Genomic DNA, 25523 nt, shown 5'->3' on the forward strand with positions numbered 1-25523 from the left:
AGAAAAATCATTAAAATATACAACTGGTAACTGTACTACTTGAAGAAAACTTTCATTTCTATAGGTAGAAGTAGTTCCAAATACTAATTCAGAATATTCGGATATCTATGAAATACCTTGACCTTCTGAAACATGTCTAAAATAAAACAGAAAAATAAATATATTTTTCTTCATCTAAAACACTTCAGTGTTTTTGAAAAATACAAATAATGGAAAACACAATCATAACATAATATGTAAATATATAATAAATGTGTATAAAAACATTCTCAAACACAACCTTTGAGAATTAAATCCTAAATCACATTTGATTCTGGAAGGGTAAAAAAGAAACTTCTCTATCAAGATGCTGGTCATTATCAAGTCAATGTATCAAGAAAACTAATATCCAGCACTCCTTCCAAATAAGGCTTAAGACGTTCCAAGCTCTGAACAAACATTGACTAATTAATCCTTACTGTGCATTTGACAAAGTGACTTTATCCCATTTTAAAAGATTTTTAAGAGAGAGAGAGAGAAAACAGATAGCATTGTATTTTCCAGCACAGCCACAGACAGGATCCAGCAGGTAGCAATACTCCTTTTGAGTCAATCCTTTTGCCCAGGAGAGAAAAGAACTGCTTGGTTGAACAGTAAATCAACACCATTTTTGCTCACAACGGAGAGTTGAGCTTAACAACTCTGCATTGGAAAGAAGAGTAAGTCTGTATGAGGACCTGCTGTAGGTGTGTGAATATACTGGGGAAGGGCCAGGGGAACAGGTACCCTCCCCTTCGCAGGACAAGAAGCAAATGCTGGCTGAGTTCTGCTGCTGCTGCTCCTGCAGGAGCTGCAAATGATATATTTACTCCTGAAAAATAGCAAACATCAAATACAAAGACGTGCATATTTTAATTCCCAACCTCTGAGTGAACCTGTTAAACTGAAGATGGTGTCTGTGATCCTATAGTCACCTATTCTTTCATCCAGAAGCTCTGGAACCTTTCCTCCTCCTTTGCAAAAGATGAATGAAAACGTATTTCATTTGCTTAACAAAGGGTATTTGAGCAAGCAATTAACCTAGGTTAAATTAGTTTTTTTGTAATGGAAAAGCAAATCTTGAATGCTTCAGGATGTACTGCTTAGTTTGCCAGAAAATTAACACCCCTCTTCAACAGTTCTGTATACTAAAAATCTTGAGCTGTACTTTTCACATCACTTGCCTTAATGCCCACAGAAATTACTTTTACTACCTAACTCATTAATTTATGCTGAGAAACAGCTCTTGCAGTAAATAGAAACAACAGCTACATAAAAATACAACACGGCCTTGGGACAGGTTGGATATTTTCTCCTCACTTTCTTGTAACCTTGTTTGGATCTCAGTTTTCACAGTGGCAGATGGAAGAGAAAAACAACACAAATACATGGTGCAAGTTAGCACACGCAGAGTGTGCTTCACTAGGAGCTCTCTCATCCTTGTGATTCAGCGTTTCTTATAATTGATTAAGGAAACAGGATTTTAGCAGTGCCAATATCCAACAGGCTGTGTGGTCATCCTCAGTGGGAAGAAACCAAGAATTGCAGCATTTAATTTCAGAAAACACATCCTGAGGAACAACCCTCTCTGGACATTGAGGGATGAACTCAATGACCAGGCTCGAGCTTTTCCAATACTATTACTCTAGGACACGCACAAAGAAAAATCCCCTTCAGAATCAGTTCTTTCTGCCAGCAAAAGCACCCAGGTATAATCAGACATGTTTGAAATATGCAGAAACAAGGAGGCAGAGGTAGGGAACTGTCCCTTTCTATTTATTCTAACACCCCCAAATTGAAGTGGAAGGATTTTCACAGTTCCTTGAACAAAATAAACAAATTATGTGCAGCACACATCATGAATGTAGGTGTTTGCAGGGTCATTCTAATTGCTTATAAATTGCTTGGGTTTAAACTAGTTCAGAAAAACAGTTTAAAAACCTGTAAAACTACTGTTACAGTATATTTTAACTGCAATCTACTATCAGGTCATTATGGGGAAAAAAAAAAAAAAACAACCCACACACAAAACCAAACAAATGTAAAAGGTCAAAACTCAAACCAAGTGATTTGAAAATCACTTTTTTGGTGATGGCCCTATAAGAACTTTTGAGGATTTTATTGAAGCCTGATATGAACTTGCTTAACAATAACAATGCTGCAAGTGTGTATGTACATTTCCCTTGTACTCTGTGTGACAGTTTCTATTGAGAAGAAAGAAAAGAATACAAAGGCAAAAAATGATTCTATTATCATAGAAAAACTGGATATGCGCATATATCCCACCATAGTTTGTGCTAAATATCGGTGGAAACTTACTGCCAAAGTTACAACAAAATGCAATGTTAAAGCAACATCATTACATTATTGAGTATCCACATGTACTAGATCACCTACTGCTGGGAATACTTGAGAGCAGGGATTCTCTGCAACTTTTTAATGGTATGGCCCACATCTCAATTATCTCAGATATTTTTCTTCTTCTTAGCTCTCTGAGCTTTCCAAAATCTGCAAGGCATTTGTAACTTATGTGCTTGGTGGATGGGCCATGGCTTTGGTGAGGGAGAAAGGGATCAAGGAACATACCTCGTTTAAGCAATGAACTGGTTCACATTGAAGCCAAGAAGCTGAAGCAAAAACAACCCTTTAACAACATCTCTACCAAAATTTGTCCCTTTCATGTTGGAATGTGCAAATCTCTGGATTAGCAGCAGTGTGATCTTTTTAGAAGAGTGTAAGTCAACTGCCTGAGCTTTAACTTGATCCTTGAAGATACAAAGGTTTTTAAGGATCTGGAGGATGCATGTGATGCCTGGTCTGAAGTGCACTGCTGATGACAAGTGGGTAGTTTTGAGGTTTTATACCTCTGTATTTATAGCATGGAACAGAGGTGTCCAGTACATGGTACTGAATATACTAATGATGATCCTGGGTATCCCAGAACAGGTGACACTGAGGCTTTTCTTTGATTTCTTCTCCCTATATGAAACTAAGCTCTTAGCTCTGATTAGTGAGATTAAACCAGTAGTCCAAAGCCAGAGTCAAGGAGGCTGGGGGACAATACACTGGGAACAGGTAAGTGTACTATAGCAAGGACATTTTCTTTTTCTGTGGTATATCCACACAAGTATCAGACTAATGCGGATTAGTTTGCCTTGTAACTGTTAGTTAAGACACATATACTATATTAGACAGCCTTCACTAGAAGACGTACAAGTTACAAATTAAGGTGTAAGATAAGGTACAAATAAAAAGGTTTATTAAAAAAAGGATATATAAGCTATAAATTTCCAACTGGTATAGCCTAATACCAGATTACTATGTTCCAGATAGGAATTTAAGGAAATGCTATTTTCAATAAGTTCTGATCACATAAATGCACACAAGATCTTTGGATATGGAATGAGGATGCACATCAAATGAACCATTTGGCAGGTATACGCTCTCCTTTGAAGAAAAGTTTTCATCAAACAAAGCAGGGGAGGATGGGTCATTCGTGCCTCAATTATCAATTCCATGCAGCTGAATAAAAGAGAACAATTGTTCAAAAGAGAACAATTACAAATAACATTCCCAAGGCATTCCAGCCACTGCAGAATAAGCAACTATCATCACTGAGAGTTACTTTCCCAATATCACTTGTTGTATTTGCAGATTAGTACCTAGAAATAGAAGTAGGTCCTCCATAAATTTGTTATCAATTCTGATATTCAGCATACGTATTAGGATGGAAAATAATTTGCTGACAGGTCTTCCAAGCCCAGCGTGCTCTGGTTCACACTTTCGCAAAACCTTCATGTTTAACTACTTTCATACACATGTAAGTTTTTATGCATCTATTCCTTACAGTACTTGGGGATTTATTTATTTAAAAGTCTAACAACTAAGCAAAATGACTGTAGTAATTTTGTCTAGCTTCTTGGCTGACCACCAGATTAGTTCCAACTCTGCAAAATTCAAAGCAGTAATGGTTTAACACCTTTTTTTAAACAGCCATCAAGTAATTTCCTGCCTAAAATTGTTGAGCCTGTATGGATAACAGCTTCAAATTCATAGATTTATCGCACAAACTTATGTATCTTCTGAAATAATTGGTTCACCTCTTCATTCATTTCCTAGGCAGTTGCTCAAATCACTACTGTTGACACTGCTTAGTTGGCATATCTATTTCCAAGCAACTTTTTTTTTTTTAAGCTCACTCTTAAAATAACCTCAAGTTGAGGTTATCTTTTCCCAACCATGGTTGTCATTTAGGAGCGCAAATAAATGCTTCTCCATCTGCCAATGACAAAAAGTTTCAATTTATCCTAAATTCTCAACTTGTAGCATGATTTCTATGCTTTAAGGTACAGATCAGAGACATCAGCTAAAATTGAGCTGAAAAATTCTAATAGGTTGTGCAGCAGTCATTATATATCGATTCACAAGTACAAAAAACCTCTTCTCCTCCCATTTCAGATTTTCCAAATCACATGAGGCAAGAACTGCTTTGCCCTGGAGATGGTTCCATCTACCAGGAGGAAATTAGAAAAGTTTTGATCAGTCAAATTCCTTGTATACTCCAGACCACTCATGCAAAAATATGACAAAGTAGGCTTTTACTTCCAGTTGTCTAAGCTTGCTTTAATGACTTAGCTAAATATATGATTTATGTACACTATTTCTCCACACATTTACATGGACCAAGACTTTGAACCAGGAAAAGTATAAAATAAACTACAACAGGCTGCCTTCTGCCTTAAAACACTGCATCAAACTACCAGCACAACATCTCCTAAAAAAGTTTTTCTTAGGCTCACACTTAGCCATCTATTAAAGATTTTATCAGCTACTTCAAGACACTGCAATATTTCTTTCTTTCTGTATCTAAGTTTTCAATACTTTTTCTTTTTAGTCTGTTGATGTTTCACGTATGTTATACTGAAGAAATTCAGACACAGAAGATGCATTTCAAAACATATGGTCAAAGGAGAGACGCTTCAATTCAGATTTCATTGTCTGGAGCAAACAATGAAGGAGCTGCTTTCAAACAGAAGCCTCTGAACAAGAAACTGTGACTGTTCTTTTGTAGACTGCCACTCAAATAAACTTTCCATGGGTATAACAGCTTCTGGTAGTCATAAAGGTAAACACTACTTTAAAAACTACTTTAAACAACAATTAAGAGCATGTAAAATTGTGACTTCATTTTAATGCTCACCAGTAAGAGTAGGGAAAAAAAAAACCCACCACATCAAGAGTTTTATTATAATCCTTGACTGATTTCTACTTCTGGTAAACTGAAATGTCGTCATGATTACAGAATTATACAGTAGTCTTTGTTTACAGATTATTTCTACAGAACATGATATGATCCCCTTAGCATAATGACCTGTCTTCTTGGCATAATATCACCCATACACAGTATTTTTCTTGAATAAAAAGATATAACTGTCTGAAAGAAATAAATTCTTTCTGTATTACACTGCACCGATTTCCTAATTCTTTATGGGATTACAATGCCTAAGTCATTTCATGTAGTATTCCACTAATTAGATCAATCATTTCCTCTAATATCACTAATACTTAAAAACAAGACAAACTTCGAAAAAGATGAAAATTCTATGTATCTATGAATATCACTGTTTTGATATTCTCAAGAACGATTATTTTTTCTAAGTATTTGCTTAACCCTACTGCAAAATTTTCAGTGAGTAACACTATCAAAAAAAAGAAAAGTCTGAGAGAAAGAACAGGCGTTTTAGGGCAAAAATCAGTTTTTGGGTGACAATTCCATTAACAAAATAATACACAATCTTATCAAAAGTACTGGAAGATTCATGCTGGCAGTTCAGCGTGTTACTGAACATAAGAGGTGTAAATTCCTTGTCATATCAAATGAAACAACTACACAAAGAAATAGTCATGTTTATGAACTGTAATCAAGAATTATAAGGAGATTGGAAATTAGAGTAAGAAAATAAATATTTTAGATGGTAATTAACACTCAACAGGTGATGACAACTTCTGTTGCTTTGGTTTTAAGCAGAATAAAATATTAAATTTTATTTTAAACTAGAATTAAACAGCTGTATTAAAATGGCAATATTTGACAGCACCATGAGAGATCCCGTGTTTTTCTTAAGTATCTATAAAAATATGGTGGTACTTTCCTTCAAACAAAAAATGAACATTCAATAAAGTCGATTATTGTAAATGTGTTTGGTTTTCAACAGACTTCTGCAGACTATTCTCTAAGGTTTTAAGGAACTCTTAAGAAAAGTCTTTCTAATATCAGAGAACAATCTTGAACCATTTCCTAAACATTTACTCCATAACATACTCATTTAGAAAGTTTAATATGAATGAAAAAAAAAAAGAAAAAATATCCAATAATTGATTTCTAAAGCTAGGAATCTCATCCAGTCAGGGAAAAAAAAAACCCACATCGTGCTTCTGGTACTCTATGAATTACAAGCACACCAAGGCCTTTCAGATTTTTCTGCTGATGTTTTTCAATCAGTGTTCTCACATTTCAATATTCAGAGAAGTTAACGGATCTAACTTGGAAGTGTATCTTTCAGTGGAAGGTAAGCAGTAAATTAACAGAGTTATTCCTTTCGTCAGAAGCAGCAAACAGAGAATAAGAGTCCCCAAAACATTCGATGGCAAACGAGAACACAGAAAGCATTATCACTGAAAGAGACGTAAAAGTCTTAACAGATTGCAAAGTAGACAGAAATTTGGCATGTGGTACAATGAAAAAAACACTAAGAAAGTTAAACAGAAGTAGAATAGTAACTAACTGTGTGCATCTGTAGGAATAAGATCCAGCTCCAGACATCTAAATCCAGACGTCTCCCATTATTGTCAATGGAGGTCAATGCAGTCAGAGCAGCCTGCGGAGCAATTCAATTTACCCTAACGTAGGCAACCAGAGGCTCATTAAATAAATCATCCTCTAGACACTATTGACTGTATAGGCTAGATCTCTATTGATCATAATGGCAGCTTAGGATCCCAGTGTAAAGAATATATATACCAAAGAGAAAAGAAATTCAGTAAGTCTGTATCAGAATTGGGAGAAATCCATACTTATGTGTATACCACTGCAGCACGTATTACAGGTTTTCAGAGAAGATGGATGAAGACTGGACAGGGACTCCTGCAAAGTCCAAAGACTAAATTCCTACTGCTTCTCCAAGCTCAATCAATACTCTAAACAACAGTGGCCGCACTCAGAGAGTAGTGGTCAACGGCTCAATGTCCAAGTGGAGACCGGTCACAAGTGGCGTCCCTCAGGGGTCCGTGTTGGGCCCGGCCCTCTTCAACATCTTTGTCGGTGACGTGGACAGTGGCATGGAGTGCACCCTCAGCAAGTTCGCCGATGACACCAAGCTGTGTGGTGCTGTCGACACGCTGGAAGGGAGGGATGCCATCCAGAGGGACCTTGACAGGCTGGAGAGGTGGGCCCGTACCAACCTCATGAAGTTTAACCAGGCCAAATGCAAGGTCCTACATCTGGGTCGTGGCAATCCCAGGCATAAATACAGACTGGGCGGAGAATGGATCGAGAGCAGCCCTGAGGAGAAGGACTTGGGAGTACTGGTGGACGAGAAGCTCAATATGAGCCGGCAATGTGCTCTTGCGGCCCAGAAGGCCAACCGCGTCCTGGGCTGCATCAAGAGGAGCGTGGCCAGCAGGTCGAGGGAGGTGATTCTTCCCCTCTACTCTGCCCTCGTGAGACCTCACCTGGAGTACTGCGTCCAGTTCTGGAGCCCCCAACATAAGAAGGACATGGACCAGTTGGAGAGGGTCCAGAGGAGGGCCACGAAGATGATAAGAGGGCTGGAGCACCTCTCCTATGAGGACAGGCTGAAAGAGTTGGGGCTGTTCGGCCTGGAGAAGAGGAGGCTCCGGGGTGACCTTATAGCGGTCTTCCAGTACCTCAAGGGGGCCTACAGGAAAGATGGGGAGAGGCTGTTCAGGAGGGCCAGTTATGATAGGACAAGGGGTAATGGTTTTAAAATAGAGGGAGGTAGGTTCAGGTTGGATATTAGGAAAAAATTTTTTACTATGAGAGTGGTAGAACACTGGAACAGGTTGCCCAGAGAGGTGGTGGATGCTCCATCCCTGGAGACGTTCAAGGCCAGGTTGGACAAGGCCCTGAGCAACCTGATCTAGTTGGAGATATCCCTGTTCCTTGCAGGGGGGTTGGACTAGATGACCTTTGAAGGTCCCTTCCAGCCCTAACCATTCTATGATTCTAACAGTGCTCTCATATGATGTTCTATAGTTTTATTTAACCACAGTGAACATGTAATGCGTTTACAGTCTCATGTAGCTCATGATCTAGTATACTGTACCACATCTGTAACTTAGATCAGCACGTACAATAAAAACCTAAATGTATAGGGAAGAAATCGGAAAGAAAACCAATGTCAGCAGAGAGACATGTTGTCACTTTGTGAAGAATCCTGAAACGTATCCAACTGGACTCTGGTTATAAGATCAACCAGCACTAAAATGCAGGACTAGGACATGAGGTTTAGACTGTATGCTGACAGAGGGTTTTACTCTCACTAACCTGTCGCAACATCTCTAAAGCTGTGGATGAAAAGACAGAAGCATTCGGTAGACAAGACTGCAACAGGTCAAAGTGACAGCCAAATGGACTTTGGAAGAGATTTCAAGCCACTACACCCTAGCTATGTGGGATATCTTCACCTTTGTAGAAAACAGTCCAATGTGTTATCACGTCCAATTTTTATCATTTAACTCAACAGTCTGGCATAGCAGGCTCCTTCATTCTAGTAACAATAATTTTCCTCATAAGGAAGGAGAAAGAGCATATCAGAAAGCAAAGCTACCCAAGCAGCCATACTACAAACTGGAAATTTAGCAGAGTGTGATGACTCCCAGCTTGCTGGGATAGCAGACGAGAAACTCATAAATGAGAGAGGGTCTGAGGAAAAATTGTCTCAGCCATTCTAGACAATCAAAATTAGCAGGACCTGTCTCATTTTGAACAGGACTCTTGGCATTAAAACAAGACGCACGTTCAACCACAGCACCAGAAATGAGTCCAAAGGAACAGTGCATAGTGATCTGCTCTTGAAGAGCACTGCTGCTGCCCCAGGCTGCAATTCATTAAATAAGTGTAAGATACCCTGATATGCTGATTAGTAATTTAAGGCCTGAGAAAATAAAGTTTCAGAGGGAAATACATCGAAGCATGATTGAGTTTAATACGCATCTACATTAGCTGCAGGGTATAATTAAAACTACATCACTCTCTTAAATCTACATAATTATGTCCTAAAGACACTTTGTCTTTAGTATCTTTAGCTTTACTGATCACCCAGTAAGTACCTTGGGTTTAAAAGGTCAGGCAATATTTTTTTAAAGTAAAACACATCCTTGCAAGTAAAAGGGTAAAAGTGTAAGGTTTTGGTTGGTTTTATTCCTTCTAGTGCTCAGAACTCCAGATGTGGCAGGCAAAACAAAACTCTAACGCGCGCTTGAAAGAAAACAGTACCAAGTGAAGTTGCAGATTATTCCCTGCCAAAAGGTAAAGGGAATTGCAGCATCTACCACTGCGGGTGGGGGGAAAAGTCAAAAATGGCTAATTTTGGAAATGCAAATAACTCCATTAATTGATACTAAAAAGCATCATTAATTTGAGGGGGTGAAGGAGTGGGCATCCCTTGACCAGTGAATATTCTACCTGCAAATTTAAATGCCACCCAAGTTAACTAGTTGAATTCAGTAGCACAACATTATGCACCACTTACTATGTATGATTATTCTTACTTCAATTTTTAAAACTTCTGAATACAGTTAAATCATGTGCAGGCTATATATACATATATACACACACACTCTCTAAATTTTTTTTCATTTATTTATGTATTTATATTTATATAACGTTCTAAGTTAACAGTACTTTTTCAGCGATGATTACATACATTGCATATGAGTAGAAATGGCAAAAAAAAATATTACTTTGATCTTATTTTGTTGAAGTAAGTGGTAGGACATTCCTACCATGTATCACAAAGAACAACTAATCTTATATTCACATCTGATTTCTCATTATCTGACTTCTTATATGTCAACTGGAGCTAGGATCTGCTTCATTTACTTGCCTGATTTTGAAAAAAAAAAAAAGTAAAATGGATTATGACAGAAGGAGTCACAGAACACATCTATATTCTTCATTTAATAAAGTGGTCAGAGCAGCAATACCTACAAACTTGTACACATTTGTGTGAGTATTGTGAACAATGTAGATATTACTGGCAAATCCCTTTGCAGAAAAGTCAGGATTAAGTAGAAATAGTATCAACTGCTTTGCAACACTTGTCAATCGTATCACACCGTAATGTCCATAAATACAACAGGGCATGTTATTTTAATGACAGCAATTCCATACTACTATGTCCTAATAAAAATCACCATCTGATGCAAACAACTTTAAACTATTTTAACTTGATCTCACAATGCTTAATTAAACAGGAAGCAAACAGCTACCTCTAGCTCCAATTAGATGAGCTAATTTTCTGCAGTCTTTCCAGAATGATTGTGTCCACAGCACTAAACAGAAGTAACACTGACCACACTGATAGTGGTCACACAGTGTGACCTGGCCACACTCTCCAGTCACGGGCCAGGGTTATATGTCTCCAGGCATTGCTAATATTCTCTACATTTGACACAGTCAGTGAGGAATCTTACCCCAGCCCCTTCCCAGGACTTAGCAGAATTTAACAGGACTCTGCAAGAAGTTATTCACATTTGATCATAGAATCATTGAATCACTTAGGTTGGAAAAGACCTTTAAGATCACTGAGTCCAACTGTAAACCTAACACTGCCAAGTCTACCACTAAACTATGTCCCTAGAGGCCATAATTCTTGGAACACAATCAAATGCAATCCCTGTGAGCGTGCTTTCTCCATCCTCTCACTTCCAGAATCCATTACAGATCTCTTCCCTACTGCTTTGGTCAACAGACATGAAAAACAAATTGAAGAAACCAAATCATGCAGACAAGCGTGTCAGTAATATGCCAACAGTACTCATCTGAGTGTTTCAAAATTCTGAAGTACTCCACAAGAGAAGGGAACAGAATGCTAGCAAACACAAATGAAGGCACACAGAGGAAAAATTCCCATCTATGAAACACAACTTTAAATAAAAATGGTAATATATGATAGCAAGAATCTTGCATAGATTTAACATACACACTGTGATACACTTAATGCCAAAAATAACCCCATTTTAATGCCAACTGAAGTTTATTTATGGATATTATGATTATTTGGACTAAACTCTATGGCCAGATCACAGAGGTTTTGCAATAAATTCCTACTTTTCAAGCTCAGCTATAACCATTCATATGGAACCAAACGGGGAGGAGTAATAGCTGTCCACAACGTAAGTCCTCAGCATGCTTTTTCAGTCATTCGAGTCCAACTCCTCACTGCTTCTTATTAGCAAATTACCGTAGCCAAAGGAAAGAAAACACAATCCATACATTTCTGGCTTCAAGTCATGCTTTTAATTCTCATGCCTAGTTGTATAAATTTTGACTACAAAACAAATCGACTTAAAACATGTTGTTTGCATACTGTTTATTAAAATATATAACAAACTCCAGACTATGTTCTTGTGCCAAGATCACACCAGCTAATCGATCTCAGCAGCTGTCTCTCTTTACATGAAGATCATCTTCAACAACAGTTATGCCTCATTTGAACAACGCATCTGTTAACCTCCAGGCTTCAATTTATATGAAAAAAACCCCAAACATTAAGGAAGGTATATGAAAGCATATCTCCTGACGATTGATTCACTATCTTAAAGCTGATTCCTGGAGACTAACACGACTAATATGAGTTCAGACTATGGACTTTTTAACTTGGTATTCAGTGTATCACTATGGCAAAGGCTGTTCAGCTCCTAACAATCAGCATCTCGGTTGAGTCACTTCGCAGTTTTGCACAAATACTCTGATGTCATAGATCTAGTTGTTCAGAGGAACGCCATAAAGGACTATAAAAAACCCCAAACCCAAACAAATAAAAAAACCCCACACAACAATAACCCAAACCCCAAACCAAAACCACATATACTGAAATCTAAAAGTCCTTTCTTTTAGCCTTTGGGGTTGAACTTAAGTATTAATTTTTACTTCAAGCCTACATGCCTACGATGCATTTGGACCACCTAGTGTCTTGAAACCCCCATAACAATTGCATATCACTGTTTTTTTCTTCAAACTTGCATTTAAAGAAAAGGTTTAATGGTGTAATGTAAATTCAATAGCAAATTTGGGAATCAAAATGAGTAATATAAATTAAATTTTCATGTTTCTTCTGACAAATCACTTTTAGCCTGCTATTAAAGCAATTTCATGAGCTAACTTTTTTTGTAGAATACAAAAAAAACCCCAAACCATTTGGAAACATATCCTTAAAGAATTTTGACTTTTTTATGCTCAGTTATACTAGGTAAGCATAGCCATTCAACATATAATAATGTTATGAATAGAATGTTATTTTGCCAATATAGAATAAAAATGATTCGCTCCAAATCCTTAAAATTCACTTGTTCTGTCTCACTACAACTAGAGTATGAAATGATAATTTCCAAATAATGAAAGAGAAATATAAATAGTAAGTGGTTCTACTGAAGCTAATTTTTACAGTCGCTGGTGGAAGGAAAAATGAATTCTGTTTCATTTTATGATAAGTTTAATACAAACACACAATTTAATCAAGAACTTGACTATCTAGTTCCCTGATAACCAATGAAAGCAAGGGCAATATGCTCAACTATATTAATGCTTATAATGACATATTCTTCCACTTCTACAGAATTCAGGAGGATAAGATTTTATAGTTAATATATGCTGCACTATTATTACATTTTTTTTATATCTTAGAAGACAGCAAACATTTTCTTAAAGTCCTATAGTAGCCTTTATACATCTCAGGAGAATTCAAGCCTGATCATCATGTATTTGCATTACAGTACTACCAATGTACAATTAAAAAAAGATCAGATTTTAATCTGTATAGAGGTATTTCAACTGTATTTGTATATTTGTCTCTCAGATGTTAAATATTGTGGCTTCTTATTCAACATGTCACTCAAGGCTGCAGATCTGTAAAGTTTAAATAACTCAAGAATAAAAGTAGCAAATGACATCCAATTAGAGAATTATAATTAAAAATGTGACAGAATAAAGATCCTTTTCTGATTTATGAATCAAAATATGATCCAAAAATAGTAGGGGCAAGTAAAAAAAGAATCTAGCTGTAAATCAACCCCCGAACAAACAATAAAGTAAAATACCAAAACCAAACGTAATCAACTGACTGATAAAGAAAATATTCCTGGGGATTCAAGGAGGTGGAGGTTGTTTTAAAGAACCACTACATCATTCATGCGTTATAAATTGCACTGGGGATAGTTGTGTATGCTTAAAAGCACCGTCCTGCAGATTATCAAGTGCCTAATTCTCTTCTCATTTAAATACAAAGGTTTTTTTATAATGTAATGGTATAGACTTACAAAGTGTTATAGTATAAGCGCTTGTAATTTACATCTATACATTATTTGTTTATTCCTTATGATCTTGTCTCCCTCCTGTGGTTGGCCCTCATAAAAATGTACTTCTACCTGTACTCAGACCTGTATGCAGAATCACAGGATAATTCAAGCTGGAAAGGACCTTGAGAGGTCTCCAGTTCAAGCTTCCCCTCACGGAATTTCTGGTTGAGCCTGGTAGAAATATTCACCAACAGCTGTTTGCAACCAAGGTAAAGTCTCACTCCTGAAACCAGATTTAAGGATCTCCTAAAATCAACTGGAAAACAAGTGAAAGAGCCAAGAAATTCAAATCACTGGAACTTTCTCATTGGGATGTATCTTCATCCCAAAGTTTCATCACTTCTTAACAGAGTAGGAGATGTATTCCTTTGCATACTGATGCAGTATACTGCTACCAAGTTGTCTGTCCTCAGTTTCACACCTTATCATCATGTGTGGAAGAAATATCCAGAATATATTAATAATCAACTGAAGCTCAAAAGCTTCATTGTGAAAGGTTTGCTTCTTTACTAATCACAGACCCTGAGCAAGGTTAAGTCTGAGCAAATTTTCCTCTTCCTTCTTCCAGGAAAACATCTGTCATGAGGACCTTCACCAGCAGGAAGAGATGAAGAGGCATACCTCAGTCAGGAACCTCTGACAACTAGAAAACAACCTGATCATTGCCTATTGTGATCAACTTGAAAACAACAAGCCACATGAAACTGCTGTAAGATGATCTGGAAAATTAAGCCAGGAAAAATAAGAGGTTTCACCAGTCTCAGTGCTACCCCATCTCCCACAAAAGAGTCCTAGAACACAAGGGCTAAAGAGCTCTATCTCGTTCTCAGTAACAAGTCACGAGGACAAGAAAGCTGTTCTGTCATCAGGATAATTTTGTAAATATAGTAACAATTAAGTTTTGGAAATTTATTTTTTAGAAAAAAAAAACAAAAACCAAAACAAAATAAACAAACTAGTGCACAATTTTCAGATGCACTTCAGTAGCATATGCCACAATAATAAAAATCTGTGCAATATCAAATTGCAATATCAAAGAAATTACTTTACAACACAGAAGTGCATGACTAGCAACTGCCTCTTTTGTAAAAACTGGTAATCAGTACTAGAAAAGAGCATTTTGTACCACTGTGCACCAAATACTGCTAAGAAAAAGAATATATATCACAAGTATATATGTAGCAAAGAAAAGCAGGAAGTGATGGGTTGTCTTAAAGTCATCCATCTGTATCAAAACCTTGATTCCAGGCTATTAGCTAAAGAAGTAACTGAATAATGCCTTCAAGAAATTAATTCGGCTTTTATTCTTTTCTTTGCTCTAAACACAGCATCACATTTCAAGTCTCCAATTTCACATTAAGAGACTAATCATATAAATAGATCTGAAAACAATTAACAGCCAAGTAACTATCTCCGCTATAAGAGGATTTTATTTTCAACTATCAGAGCATTTTTACAACTTTACTGTAATTATTTAATTTGTCTTGAATGATCTTATTACTTTCTTGTTTCAAGTATTTTAAAAGCATACTGGGGCTATCCTCGTCTCTTTTGGGATAGGAGGGAGTTATTTTTTAAGCAACAAGAACAGGATGTGAAAGAAACTATGGTAATTAGTATCTCTTTAGAGTAAGATTACACTTTATAGAAAAAACAAACCAGCCTTAAAATAACACCAAGGTTATGAAGCCAACCTGCATAACCATTCAGTCAGAAGTAATGCACCTACCTCCATTTGACGGTTGATCCTATCATCTGAACAACAATAATTTACCATTTAGGCACACTTAGCCTAGCAATTTGCAGAGTAATTTTAATTACAGTTCCTAAAGGAAAAAAGTTTTATTTTGCACTTTGCATTTGTGTCTGTTGTGAGCATGCAGTACGTGATTATCTTCCCCTCAAACACCAGTTTCAGTGTTTTCTTTGTAGGCACTACTTGATTCTTTTTTTTCCCCACCAAGTACATGATTTCGCATTTACAATATCCTTTACAGATTCCTCTCTAAAGGTAAAATAGTGTTTCTTAAAAGCTTTTCTACAGTGTTTTTATCAACGAGCCCTGGGGTATGTCCACATCAGTGTTTCAGAGCACAGGAGATCTTTTCGGTGCAATTTTTCCTTATGCCTATGCTCAGCCTGCTGGTAAGCACTCCAGTGCACTGCTGATGGGCTCAAGGTAACTTCCCGCTGAAGACTGAAGTTGCATGCCAAGAATTCTTAGGATTGAGAACCCCCATAAATGTTGCAGCCATTTAAGACAAACGTGAACACACAATTTTGAAACCATAACCATTTGCAGCAAATTGAACACTCCCTCTTTGCAATTTACCACTCAGTAATGAATAATTAACCTTTGTCTTTAGCAAGTATCATGCATGTATCTTCACAGTGCTCCAGTAAGGCAAAACAGTATAATTATCTCCACTCTACACAAAAGGAGAAATGGCATGAGTGTCAGAAAACAAAAGTGTCAAAAGAAGAAAGTACTAATAAGAATTGTATTAATCTTCATTTTTGTCAGGATATCAAACATTATATGACATTTCACTGTGAAAAATCACAGGCCACAGACTTAAGTTACAGGTGTAAAAAATCGGCCTATTTTTTTTGACCCTAGTCTGAAATTGGTTTTCTAGAAATTGAGAAGAATGAAAATTACATGGAAACAGTAGCCTGCTTGTGAAAAATGCAGTAATTACAAAGCCTTGCTTCATTCACAATATGCTTTTTAATGTTTGAAGCAAAACACACGATCATAAAACTTCATTTACTTCTAGGGCCTATCAAGAGAGATGCTGTAGTAGAAAGTCATAACTTTGTGACTGAAAACAGGATCCAAGGTGCGTACATGTATTCACACATGCGTGTATATCTCGGGTCAAAGCACAAGTAGGTGGAATCGGACCTGTTCACACAGTATTTTTTAAAAACAAAAATAATAAATGTGTATATTTACATTGTTATTGTTTCTGACAACTTGTTTTCACTCTTTCAATTTTCTTTAAGCACAGGAAATTGCAACTGAAAAGTCTGTATTTTCCTGTATTCAACTAGTAATTCATTGGCATTGAACTGTGAAATTTAAGTTATTACCTCTCTTCAAATCCTTTCTTGAAACCTTTGTAAAGGGAATGCATTTTGGATTTTGTTTTTAACAAAATACATATCTCCTCTTAAATCATATCTCATTTAAGGAGCTAGATTTAGAGAGGTTTAGGTACTCATTCAAATCATACCTTCAAATCCCCATCCCAAAAACTCTGCAGACCAGTTCATCTCTCTTCCGGGACTCGAAAGAGACATATGAACTATACTTAACTGTAACCAGCATTACTTTTTTGCCTTGTATCTCATATAAATATCCATGTCCCAGAGAATCTAAGCTAAAAAAAGATTGTCTACCAAACACTTCAACATACTTCAGAGTACTCTGGAATGCTGAGATCTCATAATATCAAATGCAAAGTATCAAAGTCCAAACAAAACAGACATAAGGTCTGAAACTGCCCTAACACACACCACAGGCCAAACAGAGATGGATGAGAGAGGAAGCCTGCTTGATTCTATCTAGGCTGTTCAATGTAAGGAGCAGGTCACAAATCTCCAAAAATTAGCATACATTTTTCATGCTCTCAGACAGCACATGTATATTACACTTTCCTCACTCACGATACTCTCAAAAATTTTAGCAAGGTTTCAGCCAATGACTAATATGTAAAAAATACAGCCCATTGCACAGAACAGCATTTTCTCACTATTTCCTTGAACATATCCTTCTGTCTCCGTTCACCTCCAGTTTCTTCTTTTATTCTTAGACTGTAAATTTGCTAAGGCAAGTTCACCTCACACATAGCTGTCCAATTAATTTATTTTTTTAATTAACCAACAAAAAAGGCTAACTTTGCCTTTCAGATAGTACTGTCTGTGGTTGCTTAACTGCTTGGTGAATTTATTTAGTCACATAGTGCCTGTATTTCATGAAGGTTTCATTGATTTCCTAGTGATTTAGTGATAAAGTACGATTTTTCTAGTCGTCATTTACAAAAAGTCTCTTTATGGCTTGCCTTTTTTCTCCATGCTTCAGGAGAATGACCAACAAAATGAATAAATCATAATCAAGGAGAGAAACAAAAATCCACCTTAAAAAGACATTACTGTGCCTTTTGACCAATTACCTACTTTAACAACTATCTATTCAAATATGTAGCACAATGTACACATCAACTACATCCTCACATTCACATATTTAGATATTTTTCATTTGTTAAATTACCTTGTCTGCATCTACTTTTCCTCTGATAAATTCTTTCTTCCAAAATTCCAGTGCTTGTTCCAGAGTCAAGCCGATGCCTTTTAAGAACAGTCCGTACTGCATACGGCCTCCGTGACGGAGATGATGGTTATCACGTAGGGCTTTGTGCAACTGGCGCATGCAAAGCGGGAACGACTTCACAGAAAGCTGTCAAGAGAAAAATTGGTGTCTAAGGCATACTGATCTTTTAATTCGTAGGATACATGCTTATTGTGATTATTAATTAGCTCCACTTGAAAATGCCAATGGCTGGAAGAATCATAGAATCATAGAATGGTTAGGGCTGGAAGGGACCTTCAAAGGTCATCTAGTCCAACCCCCCTGCAAGGAACAGGGATATCTCCAACTAGATCAGGTTGCTCAGGGCCTTGTCCAACCTGGCCTTGAACGTCTCCAGGGATGGAGCATCCACCACCTCTCTGGGCAACCTGTTCCAGTGTTCTACCACTCTCATAGTAAAAAATTTTTTCCTAATATCCAACCTGAATCTACCTCCCTCTATTTTAAAACCATTACCCCTTGTCCTATCATAACTGGCCCTCCTGAACAGCCTCTCCCCATCTTTCCTGTAGGCCCCCTTGAGGTACTGGAAGACCGCTATAAGGTCACCCCGGAGCCTCCTCTTCTCCAGGCTGAACAGCCCCAACTCTTTCAGCCTGTCCTCATAGGAAAGGTGCTCCAGCCCTCTTATCATCTTCGTGGCCCTCCTCTGGACTCTCTCCAACTGGTCCATGTCCTTCTTATGTTGGGGACTCCAGAACTGGACGCAGTACTCCAGGTGAGGTCTCACGAGGGCAGAGTAGAGGGGGAGAATCACCTCCCTCGACCTGCTGGCCACGCTCCTCTTGATGCAGCCCAGGACGCGGTTGGCCTTCTGGGCCGCAAGAGCACATTGCCGGCTCATATTGAGCTTCTCGTCCACCAGTACTCCCAAGTCCTTCTCCTCAGGGCTGCTCTCGATCCAATCACCACCCAGTCTGTATTTATGCCTGGGATTGCCACGACCCAGATGTAGGACCTTGCATTTGGCCTGGTTAAACTTCATGAGGTTGGTACGGGCCCACCTCTCCAGCCTGTCAAGGTCCCTCTGGATGGCATCCCTCCCTTCCAGCGTGTCGACGGCACCACACAGCTTGGTGTCATCGGCGAACTTGCTGAGGGTGCACTCCATGCCACTGTCCACGTCACCGACAAAGATGTTGAAGAGGGCCGGGCCCAACACGGACCCCTGAGGGACGCCACTTGTGACCGGTCTCCACTTGGACATTGAGCCGTTGACCACTACTCTCTGAGTGCGGCCATTGAGCCAATTCCTTATCCACCGAGTGGTCCATCCATCACACCCATGACTCTCTAATTTAGAGAGAAGAATGTCGTGCGGGACAGTGTCAAAAGCTTTGCACAAGTCCAGGTAGATGACATCCATTGGTCGACCCTTGTCCACCGATGCTGTCACCCCATCGTAAAAGGCCACCAAGTTGGTCAGGCACGATCTGCCTTTGGTGAAGCCATGTTGGCTGTCACCCACCACCTCCTTGCTCTCCATGTGCCTTAGCATGGTTCCCAGGAGAATCTGCTCCATGACCTTGCCAGGCACAGAGGTGAGGCTGACCGGTCTGTAGTTGCCCGGGTCCTCCTTGTTCCCCTTTTTAAAAATGGGGGTTATGTTCCCTCTCTTCCAGTCATCTGGGACCTCGCCAGACCGCCACGACTTCTCGAATACAATAGCCAGTGGCTTGGCAACTTCATCCGCCAGTTCCTTCAGGACCCGCGGATGGATCTCATCAGGTCCCATGGACTTGTGCACCTTCAAGTTCCTCAGATGTTCTCGAACCTGGTCTTCAAGTACAGTGGGCGGTGGTTCATCCTCACAGTCCCTGCTAGTTCTTTCCACAGCTTGGGTGGTAAGACAAGAGGCTTTACCATTGAAGACTGAGGCAAAAAATTCATTGAGTACCTCAGCCTTCTCTATGTCCCGGGTAAAGAAAAGAAAAGAAAGATAAGATATGATTGTGCAGAGCGTCTTGAGACTGATGATAACACAAGTGTGACCGTAAGCCATCAAATCCAATAACCATCTCAAGAACAGAATCCAAAAGACAGAGTAATACAGGTGGTACTATCAGACAATCTTCAGCTACAAAGTAACACAGGCTTAATTGCTGTCAGGAAAAATATATCAACTGTTCCATTACTATGTTTCTTGCTTCCTCCTTGTTTTAGCCTCTGGAATGGCAAGGTCACCTTTGTTAAGAGTTTTTGAGGGTTGGGGGAGGGGATGGCTTTTTTTAAACACCTTTGAAAAACTACAAGCAGGAGTAAAATCCATTGTGACTGACCTGCAAGTTTTTTCCCCCTGAAGAATTATTTTATAATTTTTAAAAATTTATTTCTTATAAGCAAGATCTCAGAAATAAAAAAAAAGTAACATTCACATCTACTTGGGCTTTGCATTTTTATTTTTAATAAATGGAGTCATGCCATGGAATTCACTACCAAAGGAACACTGTCATGGTTAAGATGGACATCAAAAACCCTGATTTCTAAAGTTCAGATGAAGGAGGAGTTGTAATGTGTTTTTAATTGTCTCTGCACCATTGATGTGGTTTTACAAGCCATTTAATTTACTTCCGTGTTTTGAAAAACCCTTCTGGAAGTCAGAAGTCGAAAAAAGAGCATTGAAAATACTAATATTGCAACGCAATAAACAAAAACTAAACATCGCAGGTTGCAAAATTATTAAATAAGAAAATTTTGTTAAACTCTGTTTATAATTATATTAGGTATTTGTGAAAGTACACAAAATTAAGCAGTAAATTAAGCAATTCATTATAGTTCCAGTCTAAATCCTTATTATATGCATTTTCAGTTAATTCTGCTCCATTTTAAACCTTATCACAATCTCATTCAAGTAGTTCTCAAGACTTACAAAGCAAATACGAATGAAAAAAAAAGATAAAGGCTATATAGGTTGTCTGTACGTAGAGTACTTGAATTTAAAAAGTTACGTATCAACATACAATATAATTCAATAAATACAGAGGACTTACAGTATCGATCTGGTCCAGAGAAATTTTTCCAGTGTTCTTTTGCACACTGTAATCTGGACCAACGTAAGAATGGCTGAAAAACAAAGCAAACAGTACAGCATCATGTAAAACTGTTCAAAAAAAGTGGGGGGTTTTAACTTTACAAATTTAGAAATAAATTATTTTATCAATTAAGGGCTGCAAATATTTTATATCTGGCAAAACCAAGAAAACAGTATTTGACAGTCATGTATGTAATGAAGATTTATAAGGCCAACATGAGTGTCAACATGGTAAAGAAACCCTCCCAACCTTTATCCCAAAGGAGTGGTGAGGGGTCATTCAGAATTCAGATCACAGGATCATGCTACTGTTGAGGTTGAGAGATCTCTGAAGATCATCTAGTCCAACCCCCTGCTCAAAAGAGAGTTAACTACAGCAGGTTGCTTAGCATCTTATCAAGCTGTGTTCTGAGCGTCTCCAAGGACAGAAACTGCACAACCTTCTGAGCAACCTGTTCCGGTGTTTGACCACTCTGCATTAAAAAAGTGTTTTCTTATGTTTAAGAGGAATTTCCTGTATACCAGTCTGTGCTCATTGCCTTCTGGTCTATCACTGGATAACACTGAGAAGAGCCTTGCTCTGTCTTCTTTACTTCCCTTTATCAGACACCTATTTATACGCACCGGTAAGATTCACACACAATCCCTCCTGAAATTTATATCCTCCAGGCTGAACAATCTCAGCCCTCTCAGCCTTTCCTCGTATGTACTGGGGAGCCCAGGATCAGACACAGGTCTCCAGATGTGGCCTCACCAGCGCTAAGCAGAGGGGAAGGATCATCTCCCTTGACCTGCTGGGAGTGCTTTTTCTAATGCCACCTAAGAGGCTGTTAGTTTTCTTTGCTTCAAGGGTACACTGGTGGCTCACAGTCACCTAGTTGTCCGCCAGGACCCTACAGTCCTCTTCTGCAACCCTGTTTCACAGCCATTCAGCTCTCAGCCTATACTGGTAGACGGGGTTATTCCTCCCCAGATGCAGAACTTGGTGTTTCCCTTTGTTGAACTTCGTAGAGTTCCTGTTAGCCCATTTCTCCAGCCCGTTCATCTCAAACACAGCACATCCATCTGGTGTAAATCATTCCTCCCAGTTTTGTATCATCTGAGACTTGCTGAGTGCACATTCTGTCCCATCACCTAGGACATTAAAGAAGCTAAACAAGGACTTTTTACAAGGGAATGTAGTGACAGGACACAAGGTAATGGCTTTAAACTGAAAGAGGGCAGATTTAGATTAGAGATAAGGAAGAGATTTTTCAGTCTGAGGGTGGTGAGGCACTGGAACAGGTTGCCTAGAGAAGTTGTGGATGCCCCATCCCTGGAAGTGTTCAAGGCCAGGTTGGAGGAGGCTTTGGGCAACCTAGTGTAGTGGAGGGTTTCCCTGCCCATGGCAGGGGGGTTGGAACTAGATGATCTTTGAGGTCCCTTCCAACTCTACCCATTCTATGATTCTATGATAATACAGGAATCAGTATCAATCCCTGAGGTACCCCGCTAGTGATTGGCCTCCAGCTAGTCTTAATGCCTCTGATGACAAATCTTTGAGCACTGCACTTCAGCCAGTCTTCATCCCAGCTCACTGTCCATTTACTTCGTCCATACTTCATCAGTTGTCGATAAGTATGTTACAAGAGACAGTGTCAAAAACCTTGCTAAAGTCAAGATAAATGACATCCACTGCTTTTCTCCCCATCTGTTGAGCCTTCTATGATAAAATGACCAGGCTATGAGGTCAATTGAGCATAATTTCCCATTCATAAATCCACGCTCGCCACTCATGATCACCTTCTTGTCCTTCACATGTCTGGAATGGAAATGAGGCTGACGACCAGCCTATAGTTCATAGAATCATAGAATGGTTAGGGCTGGAAGGGACCTTCAAAGGTCATCTAGTCCAACCCCCCTGCAAGGAACAGGGATATCTCCAACTAGATCAGGTTGCTCAGGGCCTTGTCCAACCTGGCCTTGAACATCTCCAGGGATGGAGCATCCACCACCTCTCTGGGCAACCTGTTCCAGTGTTCTACCACTCTCATGGTAAAAAATTTTTTCCTAATATCCAACCTGAACCTACCTCCCTCTATTTTAAAACCGTTACCCCTTGTCCTATCATAACTGGCCCTCCTGAACAGCCTCTCCCCATCTTTCCTGTAGGCCCCCTTGAGGTACTGGAAGACCGCTATAAGGTCACCCCGGAGCCTCCTCTTCTCCAGGCTGAACAGCCCCAACTCTTTCAGCCTGTCCTCATAGGAAAGGTGCTCCAGCCCTCTTATCATCTTCGTGGCCCTCCTCTGGACTCTCTCCAACTGGTCCATGTCCTTCTTATGTTGGGGACTCCAGAACTGGACGCAGTACTCCAAGTGAGGTCTCACGAGGGCAGAGTAAGTTCCATGGATCCTTCTCCACTCTTCTGTGAAGGCAGGGTTCACTTTTGGTTTCTTCCAGTAATCAAGAACCCCTTTTCTGCTTTGCTACTTGTGTAGCATTTAAAAAAAACCCAAACAAACAAAGAACCTAATGTATCACTATGGCGATAGAATCATAGAATGGTTTGGGTTGGAAAGGACCTTAAAGGTCATTTAGTTGCAACACTTATTGTGAGGGAGAAGTAGAAACTCAAAAACTACTTCAGTGTACCAATAAAAAAGCTGGGAAGGCTTTTACTGCACTACTCACACACAAATGTTAACTCCTGACAGTAGCTGTCTAGCCAAAACAGCACAGGACTTTGCATGTGCTGCCTCATCTTTCATTCATACTGCAATGAAGCTACTTCTGATACCTAGGCTAAGTTAAGGTGACCCTACACTACAGCAGAGACAGTCACGTAGACATTGACACTAAAGTAATTTCAAGTCAAATACAAGCATCTAATGTCCAGTTTTTACTTTTAAATATATAGACTTCTTGAATGAGGATATATGCAGGGCTGCAGAATATGCCAAGAGAAATGCTTACAGCAGAACCCAGCCAAACTCAAGAGTTGACAGTATAGCATGTAATAAAGCAAACAAGGGCTTTGGATATAGAATATTGGCCCACAAATCAGGTTGCAAAGTCTGGGTAACAACAAATTTCTTTGAGTAAGAGGGATTTTGCATGAAAATTACAAAGATCATTTCTTAAATCTTTTGAAGGCGTGTAAAGGTTAGCTGTAGAAAAAAAGGAATTTAACTAAATGATGATAGTAGGTGCTACAGATTATTTTGTGATATACTGTGAAGTGTGAAAAGCATATAGCTAAGAGTTGATTTTACTACAGTAAAATAGCTTGTTTAATCATACCTGTATTCATTCGTTCTTTAGTCTTATTTCTGACACGCACTGGAGCACTAGGCAAGCTTACTGTACTTACTAGATTTTTTTTTTCATTACATAACAATGGATAAATAATTAAAAATATTTGAGCTGTGCATGTCTATTACTACTGATTCCACTAAAGAAGTATCTAAATTTCCTTGTAGAACCAGAACTACATGACATCACTTGGGCAAACTACAAACAAAACAAAAATCATAGTCCCAAAAATATTACAATCAAATCATAGAACAACACAAAACAGCTGTTGTTTAGGCAACCTTTTTTTCTCCCCCCCCCCCCCCCCCCCCCCCCCCCCCCCCCCCAGTAAAACAACCAATTAGGAAAATGACCATTCAGTCAGTTATCACATCCCAGGATGAGTTCTGGTAACTTCTTAAGCTGCTCTACCATAACCACTTTAGATCATCTGCTTGTATCCTACAGTATTTCTTAGAATCATACCAATATTGAAAAAAATTGCTAAGCTAAAGAAAAGCACTTCTTTCTAGCATCTGTAGAAAGGATTGGCCTGGGAAGACGAGGTCTGAAGAGAAGACATAAAAGTTTTCCTATACAATAAGTGGACAAGATAAGACTTCAAAAGTTATTGCTGAAAAGAGGACATACTCTCTGAATCTTGCTGACCATTATGTCTAGACTTGGTAGAAAACTTTATTGCAAGAGCAGAAAACTCAATGCCAAAGGCTGGGAGGGGAGGGGGAAGACATTTTACTTTTCAGACTCTGAAAAGCTCAAATATTCTCAGCATGGTAAGCCATCAGGAAAAGTTTTTCATGTTCCCTTACTTTTACACTAAAAAGTAGCATATGACCTTGGCAAGGTCAAAATTCCTCGATACCTCACACCACTCACCAAAGAGCTGAATCCTACAAACTGCCTTCAAAAGCGGTGCTCTGAAAAAGAGTATGCTTTACCCACCCAGAATATGTGGTAGACTGGAGCTGGGCATAAAGAAGCCAGCACGAGTCATGCAGCCCTCAGCAGCTAAGCTGTTGGATTCTTGTCCCAAGGATCTCAAGGGACCAGAGCTTTTGGGTTTGCAATTTTAGGTGCCAGGTCTTCTGATTTTCTACAGCAGAGATTCTCCAGGTCCCTTGATTTCATCACAAGAAAAATCACACTGCTTTCTCCATGGATTGCCATTATTTTCTCTAAACTTCTATTAAAAATATCAATAACCTT

The 25523-nt window shown here is 38.8% G+C and overlaps 1 protein-coding gene across 1 annotated transcript in view; it reads right to left on the reverse strand.

Annotated features, from left to right (window-relative positions):
* Nucleotides 1-25523, reverse strand: part of PRIM2 (DNA primase subunit 2) — a 118245-nt gene that overhangs the window by 24181 nt on the left and 68541 nt on the right. Inside the window, exons 8-9 of the mRNA XM_086608308.1 lie at nt 20983-21055; nt 17894-18079 (exon numbers count right to left, since the gene is read on the reverse strand). Of these exons, the coding sequence (XP_086464434.1) occupies nt 17894-18079; nt 20983-21055 (259 nt within the window). The remainder of the gene's footprint in view (nt 1-17893; nt 18080-20982; nt 21056-25523) is intronic.

Source organism: Tauraco erythrolophus, chromosome 2 (assembly GCF_009769465.1).
Source record: "Tauraco erythrolophus isolate bTauEry1 chromosome 2, bTauEry1.pri, whole genome shotgun sequence".
NCBI classification, from domain to species: Eukaryota; Metazoa; Chordata; class Aves; order Musophagiformes; family Musophagidae; genus Tauraco; species Tauraco erythrolophus.